This window comes from Dermacentor andersoni, chromosome 3 (genome assembly GCF_023375885.2).
Source record: "Dermacentor andersoni chromosome 3, qqDerAnde1_hic_scaffold, whole genome shotgun sequence".
Classification (NCBI taxonomy): Eukaryota; Metazoa; Arthropoda; class Arachnida; order Ixodida; family Ixodidae; genus Dermacentor; species Dermacentor andersoni.
Genome location: NC_092816.1, coordinates 68569252 through 68581528, shown reverse-complemented (window position 1 = coordinate 68581528; position 12277 = coordinate 68569252). Strand labels below are relative to the sequence as shown.

Genomic DNA, 12277 nt, shown 5'->3' with positions numbered 1-12277 from the left:
GTTTCTGCGGCCGCTGCAGGTGGAACAGCACGCGATTTGATCGCATGGGAAACGAGCTTTGGGTACGTGCTTACGTCCTGATGGCAACAAAAAATCCACGAACTTGGCCTCTCATTCCATCGAAACGTGCTGTCAACGCTTTCTAGATAATAAAAGCGTGCGCGCACTGATTCGTTACTCAGTACATAAATCATAGCAACGACACAACGGCGATGAAAGATACGCAGCCACACGTGTGGATCGTTTGTCATAATCGCGTGGATAAGTTTGTCTAGCGTTCTCTATGCGTCCTTCCCATTGTTGTCTCAGGCGTTTTCTTCAAGTTGACCACGATGGCATGTGGGCTACACGTTGCACAATTTTCTTTTTCCCAAGCATGATTTTCTATTGGAACATCAGGCTTCCTGCATGACGTCACATTCGGAGCACTCTTGTCTTGTCATCTAAGAGGTGGGGAATAGAATCAATAAGTTTCAGATTGCCCTATCAACCGTGCCGTCTTTTGGGGGAATAAACAAAACAGAACCATTTATATTGCGTCTTAATCAGCCTACTGCCACGTGGTGGCCACTGCTGTACTAATCCATCAAGGAATGCGCAAATTATACACGAAACCATGATCGTGCACTCTGTGCACGTTGCTGCCGAGCCAGTCGCTGGTGCTTTGTGGAAACGTTCGTTGGACGTGACCTCTTTTTTACGTGTTGTGCGCACATGCTTGTGGCCCTGTCGAATCGTATTTTGTACGGGAAGGACGAGGAGCGCCGAAAATCGCGTTTCACGAAGTAGCTCTCGGTCATGATCGGGACGCTAGTACTGAGTCTCGCCTTCTGCTTGGCCCGAGGTTTGGTCGGCAACTACAAGTACGAGGACTGCGGTAAGTGTAAGCTCAACATGCACCCTGCATCATGCAAACTTTGCAATCCGTTTCAGTGCTTTTATCTCTGCTGTGGCAGTGATGAGCTGCCAACGGCCTGCGTTTTCTTTTCGTCTTAGAACATTTTTGCGTATATGAGTGTTAGTTCGCGAAACGTAGCAGGCACATTTCTGTTGCCTACATGGCATCGAATGCTGTTTCACGCCAGAATTATATTTGATTTTATTACACCGAGCGCAGGTGTATCCGTAATGTTCTCTTTTAATATCATTGTCTAGTGCTTAGAAAATGCAGTCACCGCATGAGGGTCTATTTAATAAGGTCACGCGGCCTTGATATGTGTTCACTATCATGGTTAAAATGACCTATTTTCTGGTCTCATACTAAAGTACTATAGGGTATCCGTACAGCTTTCGGGTAACTTAAATGGAGAGATAAGGCGGCACGCGAGCGGCGTTGTTCGTCGCAGTGAATTAGTATAATGGCAAATAATCGACTTCAGCCAATTCACTTATTGCATCTACCATCAAAATGGCAGAAGCGTCGAGCATTCGTTACCAAACAGTCTCCTTTCTGTGGGATCAAGATGGATGCGTTGGTGAAAGCCGTGCGGCGGTGCCGTTAAGCATGCCGATAGTCGTAGTCCTCAGTGGTATGAAAGGCAACTATATGGTAGGAAGCGTGTTGTGTTTGTACTATGAAGAACCTAGGGTGCCACAGTCTGGGGGACAAGGACGACACCGAGGCACCCTAGACAAATCCCCCTAGCCTTCGAGATCGAAAGGCCGAAAAGTGAAAGTAAATAGATTATACCATACGCGTGGGGTAGAGGAGACGCTCTCTGCAACTTACCGCTAAAGTTCCCTGAAAGAATCCGCAACGGCATCGCCCTCGGCCTTCCTTTTTATGTTGGCCGAGTCCAACTACAACGGGAAAGCGCTGCGAACTACACTGCCATTGTAACGCCGGCAGGGCCAGTGCGCTTGTGCTCTGAGCACGGTGATAAATGGTGACTTGTAGTGGCAGCGTACAACGGTCGCTTAGGGACAAGCACCCGTGCTCCCCACTGCTACTCACCACGCCAGCGTTGTGACCCCGAGTGCTCGCAGTAAATGAGTATATACGTGTGTCGCGCGGGACACCACGCTTGTTAGTAAGTGCACGTTTACTGCAACTTATACTGCCCGTTAAATCTACGAGAATTAGTTCGTGTAATAGTCTAATAATTTGCTATCTCTGTCCATGATTCGCCTTTTGAACGAAACGGTGACTGTTTTTATGCCAAAGTGGTTTGCATAGTCTTTTCATTAGCGCCGACTGCACTTTCAAGACCTTAAATGTCGCTACGGGCATCGCAGTCTAGCGACAAACAATGGACGCCTATGCATTACGAGCAGAGCCTTGGCAGACATCTGCGAGCTGGCACTCTCGCTGCATGCCACAAAGGCGCTAGCGTCTCGTTTGCTCGTCAGTTATCTCAACCATGTCACAGGTGATGCCTGCAACGATCTAACATAGTCATTGTTGCAATGCGTGCTGGTTGCTTTGGAGCCTCCGATTTACATACGCTATAGCGCGTTCTCACTTGCTTTCTTCATCCCATTCTTGTTACTACGGACACAGTGACGGATATATTTAGCGGAGGACTACAACTATAAATCGTGGACATATAGCAGCAACCGGTTTCCTAACATGAAGTTCTCCCCGTGCTCACATACTGCGTTTAGAAGCAGTATGTGAGTAAAAATAATTAAAGATAATAAAAAAGGTCAAGAGTGTTTTGTAGGCATAAAGCGCAGGTGCTGGAAACTTCGCTCATGCAGCCGCAAAGCGCACACACGAACTGATAACGAAGGTAAACAACGCTACCGCACCACTGGCATCGAGTAAAAGCGCCGATGCGCATCTGAGCACTGGTCAGGCATCATTATGGCCATTGCTTATTGGCGGCATGCGCTAGAAGCGCCGAACGATACAAACTCACTATGCGCGTTTGAATCGCTGCTGTTGGTACACTCATGCTTCTGTCATGGTGTGCTACGTATCGTTACAAAGCTGTGGGTGAGAGTTGGGCGACGGGAAGCTCTAGATTATGATGTGCTGTCTGCGCATGCGCTCAGCGGTTAGTGATGGTCCATCGGGAGAACTATTCTTACATCGTGATCGGGAGGAAACGATATGGCTCATCGCATGATGGCAGCCATATGTGACACTGTCCAGTGCCACGTACGTAGCTGTGACTATGTTTAGCCGTGAGACATGTAGTTAATGCACTGCAGCGCCGTCCAGTGCGCCTAAGGAGGGGCTCCATCGCTCACATTTTCGCAGTTGCGGCGGAAAGTAGTTTCTGTAGCTTAACGATTAGTAAATGTCAGATATGACTCAAGCATACGTCACAACCGGGGATAAATCTGCCGAAGAACGCGTGCGTTTATTCATTTGCGGTGATGATGAGTGCGTGTCACTGGGATATCGGCATCAGACCTGCTATGTCGTTGCACTGATTAATGCACGCCCTTTCACTGTTATATTGCTACCGATAATCAAGCCTTATAAGGAGTTAACTGGAAGTGTGGAAGCACACCGTAGAGAGAGAAAGAAGCGAGGAGATTGGCATGGAGGTTAAACAAAGACGTCTTGGTAACAGCTTAAGAGAGCAAGAAAACATGCACAGGCACGCACTCACATACAAACACTACAGAAAGAAAACCCCTTTTCTCACACGCGCTCTGGGAAGAGGAGTGTCCTTTCTTGGCTGTTGTTTATGTGAGTGCGCACGTGTGTGTATGTCAGTGTGTTTTCTTGCGTTCTTAAGTTTTTACCAAGATGAACTCTGGACTTTGATTTTAAAGTCCAGAGGGCTCGCGAGAGGGCCGTCATGTTTCACCTGATGGTCCTCGAGTGGGCCTAGCAAGGTCACGTCGAGTTTGCTCGCGTCTATTGTGGACCAAATAAAGGTGTTTCGCTCACTCACTCACTCACTCACCATACAAAACACGAAAAATTGAGTCTGTGGTTTGTTACTCTCTGGCCTTTGCTCTGTCGCAGGTAGCGCGGCCAAAATCCTGTCGATTAACGTCGAACCGTGTCACACCCACCCTTGCGTGTTCCTGCGAGGTAGAGATACGAAGATTCACTTCTCCATTATTGCAGGTAAGTAACTGCGTGCGATCTGCTCTGAGGCTTACAGGAAATTCGCCACGCATACAGGCACGCCCCCCCCCCCCCCCACACACACACAAAAAGATCTGTGTGTCTGTTTGTATGGAGCGGCACTGCGAACACACTGCGGCTCGAGACTAAGATCGATTCGAATAGTGCGTTAGCAAAGCCGGTAGTCCATCCATATCAGATTGTAAATGTCGACTGTACAATTACGTGCATAGTTCAAGTGATAAGGTTGCAGCTGATTTCACTTATACTCGACGCAGTTGCCTTTTTTTTTCGTAGGCAGACGAGAAAGCATTTACATTAATGTTCCCACTGTTTTAGCGGGCCCGAAGCTCAAAGTTTTCTTAAATGGACCCCTTGGGAAAACTTGCTTGCATGTGCGTTTTGCAGATCAGGACAGCGAGTGGCTGCGGCTGGAGCCGACTATGAGGCTGTTCGGAATGACGCTGCCTGTGCCGGGCATCGAAAACGACATGTGCGAGAAGGTCTACCGTTGTCCTATAGTGAAGGGACGCAAGTACAACGGCACCATGACTGTGCACGTGCCTTTCTACGCGCCACCAGTATGATCCACACGTTTCATTTCCTCTAGAAGTGCAATAACCAGTACACACGACCGTCTTCACGTTTTGGAAGGTATCTGCGATTGGACCGCGCGTAAAAACCTATCGTAGCGAAGCTGGCTTCTCCGCATTAATGGGTAACTTGGAGTGAAGCCCGTTTCAGTGGTGCGCTTTGGTATAGCGTAGAAAGAAAGATGCAGACAGGAGCGGGCAACCGTGGCGGCGATGTATTTTGGTGCGTGTTATGGTTACGTTCAACTGTAAGTGGTTATAAACGTCCTTGCCTTGCAACAAAAGCTTCTGTTGTAAAACACACAAAAATACCTTCGTGTCCATTACGCATCTGCCGATGCGTTTACATCAGGGAGATAAGTAAGGCATTGTGGCCGAGTGGAATATGACTGCGGCTCGCTTTGGTGTAGGTTTCGCTGCCAGCTCTTCCTGTGTAGATAGCTTCCATGCGCATTCCCACGCAGTGTAGGCGTAAGCATGACGGCTCCCTATTGCTGTACCTATGACCTCATGTTGGTGCTCGTTTGCGTTACCAACCCTAGCGTTGACTTTAATGGGGAGATAGCGGTTTAAGGGTTAAATTTGACCACCTGGGGTTCTTTAACGTGCGCCCATACACGATACACAAACGTTTTCACATTCCGGCCCCATCGCAATGGAGTCGCCGCGGCCGAGGTTGAACCCACCACCTCGAACTCAGTAGTGCAACGCCATAGGCACCGAGCTACCACTGCATGTACTATACTTTGATTTAGGTGCGCTTTGAAGAAACCTTGCTGGTGTCAAGATTAGTCTGTAGTCCCATTCTACTGCGTACCTAATAATCGGTTCGTGGTATCGGCACTTAAAAAAGAACAGAATTTAATTTTAAAATCCTGTCCACATTCCACAAGTAACGCGACAAGCTCTGTTTTCTTTATTATTTTTTTCGATAGCCTGATTTGGAGGCGCGTCTGAATTTCGGCAAGCCACAAACAACACGTCGAAAGATGTTCTTGAGATACGTTTTGGTCGGTCAAATTAACGATAACGGCAATGTCATACCGCTCTAAGCTGGCTTTCTGCGCACAGATGTAATCACGCTTAAACCAAGGAAGTCAAATTCTGACACCCTTGCTAAAGAAAAAATCACTCGTACGGCAAGAAAAACTATCCACAGCGCTAACTAGTAAAAAAATTAGGACTGGAAGCATTTGAACCACGGGAAATCTTTGCAACAGACACAGCTCAGCCTTTCTAGCGTCTATTAGAACCGTATTCCTTACAGATGCACGCATATACTTGACTACCTTTTTTTATTCAGTAATAGACTGACTTTTCCCTGCATAAATCCATCTATGTAGAAAAGATTAGTTTTCTTTCATGTGTAGTAACCGAACACGGGTGTTCTGATTATGCCAGCTTGATGGCGTATGATAACGTTATTCCGGCTGAGTAAATACGTAGAGATAGTGAAACTGCCATGTAAATGCGCCTGCGTGTTTTTACCAGATAAAAACGATATGTATAACGCGGGGCCAATATTCGCATACTTGGTTGCCGTAACAGAAGCTACTCAGATAACTGAAGAGCACCATGAACGCATGGGTGGTGCGCGAACTGGCGCTATCAGCTCACGTGCACACATTAGCGCGGGTATCGGGAAAACATATTAGATCAGGCACCGAAATAAAGAGCTTGTACGCAAGCCGGGAATGCGACTAAGCACTCGTGCGGTCACACAAAACGTCAGATGCAAGCAGACTAGCTGCTATCTAGGAAACCATGTATACGATGACCTTGCCGCTGTTGCGCGTGTGCCGGAAGGACACGTATTATCAGAAGACGAACAAGAAAAACAGGTATTGAAGCTGTCATCATTAGGTAGATTAGATTATACGTCTGTTATCACACCGTATCTTCTACGCTGACAATAGAAACACATTCTTCATGCGCAGTTGCGATAAGATAGGCGGGGCTGAACCACAAGTGGATGTCACCTTCATTGCGCTGGTCGGCCTCTTTGGCCGATAGCATGATATGCGTTTGGTATAACGGTGCATATACTACGAAAGGGGAGGGGGGGTGCCTTGGTGAAAAAAATAAAGGTTGTTTGAACGCGCTCTGTCTGCGCGTAGTATTTGTTACATTTTGTAGTCTGCGTGTTGTAATCGCTAACACTAGCGCTCTTCTGAATGGCGAAGCACGCACTGCAGAGACGTATCAGGAGGAGATTCCTTCGCAATAAGGGGCTTTCAAAAAGTAGAAGTAACTAGGTGTGCTGCTGATTCTTAAGGCGACGCTTCTTTTTTTTAAGAATTCAATTATGGGGTTTTACGTGCCAAAACCACAATCTGATTATGAGACACGCCATACTGGAGAACTCCGGAAATTTCGACCACCTGGGGTTTATTAACGTACACCTAAATCAAAGTACACGGGTGTTTTCGCTCCCGTCGAAATGCGGCTGCCATGGCCGGGATTCGATCCTGCGACCTCGTGCTCAGCAGCCCAACACGATAGCCACTGAGCAACCACGGCGGGTGGCGCTTTTTTTGCCTACCATCCCATTGATTCGCCTGGGTCTGTCTGTCTGTCGCTGTTTGTGTTCTCGCCGAATAGATTCAACCTTTCTCAAGAAATGAAAGACAAACCGTGCCCGGTGGCGGGATTCAAACCTCAGCCCTCCAGCGCAGCAGCCCGATCCTCTCACCATTAGGCCATGCTTTATTATTATTTATTGCCGGTCCTGACAAGACAAAGCAGAGTCTAATTGTTAGAACGAATCAGCCTATCTTGGCCGAAACAACCGGATTAAAATTTCTTCAACACAACCAAGTCATCAAGCACTGTAGTCCAATCAGGTGTATTCAAGCAGCGCCCTAAACACCTACCTGTGCTGCACAGCACTTTCTATGAAATGTTGCCGCACTGAGCGTACAATGACATCTGCATGTCTAACCTGCATACGCGTTTTTCACAAGCTGCGGGGACCAAGGAGCGTGATTTTGCCATGAGGCATTTCCGTGGTAACCGGCAGAAACCTGATGCCGTGCAGATCGAGTGGTAGCTCTTTCTTAATAGTCCTCTGTAGAATCAACGCGGGCGGGAGTGGGGGTGCTTTAATGTTGGTGTTGGGTGATGATGAGAGACATTCATAAGCATTAATGATACGAAGTAATTACATGCTGTGAATTGTAAGCAGTGATGACATACAAATTCGCACAACTCCTACAAACAGCAATTACACTCCCATGCATTCCCAAATTTCATTACCGTCTGTAGACCTTACAGAAACATCAGCAGCGCTTTCGTAGCGCGCAACGCTCGTCAGGCCGAGAATGTGCCACATTTCTAAGCTCGAGTAATAGTGAGTGACGCGTGCTCCCTTAGGAATTTGGGTGCCGATTTCCGTTGTGTTACACATGTAAAAACAAAAACCTTCCCTGCTATTAAGTATGTCCTTCCCTTTGTCCATGGTAGTAAACCGGACTGTTTTCTTTCTTGATACCCTTATTGCTCTCTCTCTCTCTCTCTCTCAAATCTCCAGTGACGCTGGAATTGTAGTGCCCTCCACATGCCTTCTTGCAAGTACTTCCGAAAAAAGAGGAAGTGTAGTGCATATTTAAAAGATTGACCTTGTGACAAGTCACGTACTACGGCTCTTACGTGGCTCGGATGTAAGATCTGGTTTATTGTTACACTGGGCGGGGAAGCGCATGAAGTTACTTAGAGTACTTACGTAAGGGTAGCTTTGTGCAAAATGTTGTTGGAAACGCGTCCTTCAGTGCACTACAATAACGTGTTGGTCGAAGTTTGATTTGGCCGAATTTTGTTGAAAGCGCATGTGTACGTGCTTGAAGAGCAGGTGCTTGAGCTCGCTGTTGTTGCGTGGCTAAAAACAAAGAGCGCGAGAACAACACTGGCACAGACGAGGTGAACGTAACGGTGCCGTGGTGTACATCTCGTCATTGTCTCTGTGTCTATGTTGTTTTCGCTTTCTTTGTTTTCAGAAACGTACGTACTTCTTTCGTTCAACCACACACTTTTATATCTAGCTGTGTTTCAAAGCTGTGTCTCACGCTGCTTTTCAGCCAGGTTCATCAGTAGCCGCCACTTTTGGTTATCGTGTTCTTCTTTTTTTTTTTGCTTTATTGAGACGTAGACGCATGTTGTAGTGGGCCACGTCAGAGCCGGCTTTCCTGAAATCCCAAATTTCTTACTCAAACAAAAATAAAAAGGAAAAAGAAACTAGAAAATATCGAAAGTACGATACACATACCAACACAAGCACACAAGGGATAGTTTTATCTACGGGCACCAGTACCGAAAACACAGTCCAGTATATTACACAAGAGTGAAGGAGTGCACAAAAGTTTCTTCATATACACATAAGGACAACCCCACTGCGAGATCAGCTCGTTAAAGAAGAAGAACAATGTCAATGACAAAACGGTAATGTCATTTATAGGCATTTCTATAAGTCTCACCTAGAAATCGCGAAGGGCACTTACAGCGCGCCTGTGCTTATCAAGTTTATCGTGCTGGTGAATTGTCAGTTTGCCGGCACCCATTGTAAAACGCAGGCCATCATGGCGGATCCGCGGCTATACTGTTCAGCTGCCGAGATCATGGTTGTGAATTAGATTCATGGTCGTTTGCAGCGGCATTCTGATGGGAGCGAACTACAAAAAACGCGGCTTTTCGGAAATTTGGGAGCGCATTTCAGGGCTCGAGGTACTCGAGGTTAAACTGTAGTTCACCGATATGGTACTTCTTAAAACTCATATACATCCATGGAAATCTATCTGTTAAACAAGACAATAAGTTATTTGTTTGTTATTTCTTTAATGCTTTATTGTGTGCGAATGGGTGAAGTAAGTGACGTGGCTCTAATGTCTTTGGTGTGGAGGATTCTTTTCAAGAGTGACGCCGTTTATTCGAACCGACTGCTGTCTCTAATTCACCACCGCCTTATCTCTTTGTCTCTTATCTTCCTTACAGTTCGAAGTAGAGGTGCAAATGAAGACGATTGGCGAACGGGGAGTCAGTATCTGCACTAGGGCCGCCATGGTGTTTCAATAAGAACGCGCGTGTGCTTGGACTCAGCAAATAGCAAGCCCAACGGACTGCTGAAGCCGTTCGTGAAAAAAGAAGGCAACGTAATCATCATTACTGTACTCCAATAAAGTTCTGTTTCAATCGCATACGCCGACGGATCCCAGTTGCAAACACGCTGTTTTGTCCGGAGAAAGGTTGTGAAGACAGCAGAGGTAAAATGAGTTTATTATATATTATTGTTGTTTAAAAGAACCGCCTATTGCAGGTGAAAAGCAACTATTTCTTCTTATGCTTAAATTACGGTACTGTTAGGAGTGGAAGTTGGGAATTTTAGCGCTCTTTAGCAAGAGGCAAATGTCGCTCCAGAGGATTTGAGAACGTGCCAGACACAGCCTTTGCACGTGACACAGCGAGGAGATTATACCGTCCTATCCTTTCACATTTTCGCGCTGTTCCAACTATAAAGATCAAGGATGAACAAACTAGCTCACATCATAGTGTTGTGCCAGAGACATGTCTATTAAAGGCCAAGGCCTCGACCAGGTTAACTCCGTCCACTTTCACCTGTGGAGCAGACATTGCAATATTAACGCAAGACGTGCTCCATTGTTCTCCTCCCATTATGACAACGCTGTGCCCGAATCGTCGTCACCGGTAGATTGCCTGACACAACTCTTTGTTCTCGGATAGCCTGATCCGACTTCGAACAATGGAATGCTGCCCTCTTAATTATCGCAATACACCTTCTCTCAGATGCCACGTGTCACAGTTCGGTACGTGTCTTTCTACCCGCCGTGCTTGCTTAGTGGCTATGGTGCTAGGCTGCTAAGCACGAGGTGGCGGGATTGTATCCCGGCCACGGTGACCGCATTTCGATGGCGGCGAAATGCGAAAACATCTGTCTACTTAGATTTAGGTGCGCGTTAAAGAACCCCAGGTGGTCCAAATTCTCGGAGTGGCCCACTACGGCGTGCCTCATAATGAGTTTGGTGTTTTGGCACGTTAAACCTCATAATTTATATATTACGTGGCTTCCTCTGCGTCATGCTTTTTTTCAATGCTATCTTTGCGCTTCTAAAATTTGCGTTTGACACACATTTCTTCCTTGCCGTCTGTGGCTTTCGCATAATGCTTGCTGGATAGCTTCCTAGGTTTTAATCTCCCGTGAGTCATCTCTCCTGTACAGGCGATTAAACACTCTAGCCGCTTATCTATATTACGTCATTCCCGAGCCATACTTGTCATTGAATGTACTATACGACAGCACTACCTAAGGAAAGGTGAAGGAGCTGTGCTTCAAGGCCCTTCTCGCCAATTCCTTCTGCAAAAAGTCACTAAAAAAACATGCGCAGTTCTTCGGAGCAAATATAGCAGGTGCTTTATTCTAGAGTTAATTGATATTTTAAATGCCTGTGGCATTTATACTCGCGTAAGCTGCATTACTCTAGGACTCATACATCATTTGCAGAATAAGTACAAATGCATAATTGAAGAATTAATTTACTAATAAATTTTCAGCTAATTACTTTTAGGCACATATTGCAAAATAGAGAGTGGGGAGTGATAGGAGGAAAGCGAGAAGATTAACTAGTATGAGCCCGATTGGCTACCCTTCACTGGTGAAACGGGGGGAAGGGCACTGACAGATGAGAAAGAGAGAAGTTCACAGTATGCACGGACAGACACGCACAAGCATTCAACGTTCCGTCTGTCACAGACGGTCATCTAAGCTGCTGAACCTCGAGAAGCACAGGAACGCGTTCGTGACCTTGTGCATAGCAGACGCCCGAGGCGACGTTCCCATGACCTCATGTGCTGTTAAGGGCCTGTTATCGAGTTTCTTTAGATGAGTCCGAAGGGTGTGCCTATGATCTTAGTAGGATGGGAACTCGCACAACAGGTGCTTTTAAATATAGTCTGTCCTAGAAGTGTCCCAAATTGGCACTGTCCGCCATTCCTATTAAAGAGTTAAAGAATGGGCGTTCGTAAAAGCAATATGTTTGCACACGGCTTTACTCAATGTGAAGATATTTTACTCTGTTGCCTGGGAATATATATATATATATATATATATATATATATATATATATATATATATATATATATATATATATATATATATATATAGAGAGAGAGAGAGAGAGAGAGAGAGAGAAAGAGAGAGAGAGAAAGAGAGAACAGAACGCGAGAGAACGTTTTGCTAATTTGTAGAGCGTTGTGGAGACTATAGAGTTTATAACAGCTGTGTCTTACCAGTACTCACGTACGGGGCAGAAACCTGGAGGCTTACGAAAAAGGTTCTACTTAAATTGAGGACGACGCAACGAGCTATGGAAAGAAGAATGATAGGTGTAACGTTAAGGGATAAGAAAAGAGGAGATTGGGTGAGGGAACAAACGCGCGTTAATGACATCTTAGTTGAAATCAAGAAAAAGAAATGGGCATGGGCAGGACATGTAATGAGGAGGGAAGATAACCGATGGTCATTAAGGGTTACGGACTGGATTCCGAGGGAAGGGAAGCGTAGCAGGGGTCGACAGAAAGTTAGGTGGGCAGATGAGATTAGGAAGTTTGGAGGGTCAACATGGCCACAATTAGTACATGACCGGGGCAT

The 12277-nt window shown here is 46.2% G+C and overlaps 1 protein-coding gene across 1 annotated transcript; it reads left to right on the top strand.

Moving 5' to 3' along the window:
- The first annotated feature begins 644 nt into the window (after nt 1–644).
- On the top strand, nt 645–9809 carry LOC126545806 (mite group 2 allergen-like Ixo r 2). The gene is made up of 4 exons (XM_050193814.2): nt 645–877; nt 3926–4030; nt 4439–4611; nt 9607–9809. Exons 1-4 carry the CDS (start codon nt 799–801, stop codon nt 9685–9687), a joined length of 438 nt encoding a protein of 145 aa, XP_050049771.1. The 5' UTR covers nt 645–798; the 3' UTR covers nt 9688–9809.
- Nucleotides 9810–12277: the final 2468 nt, after the last annotated feature.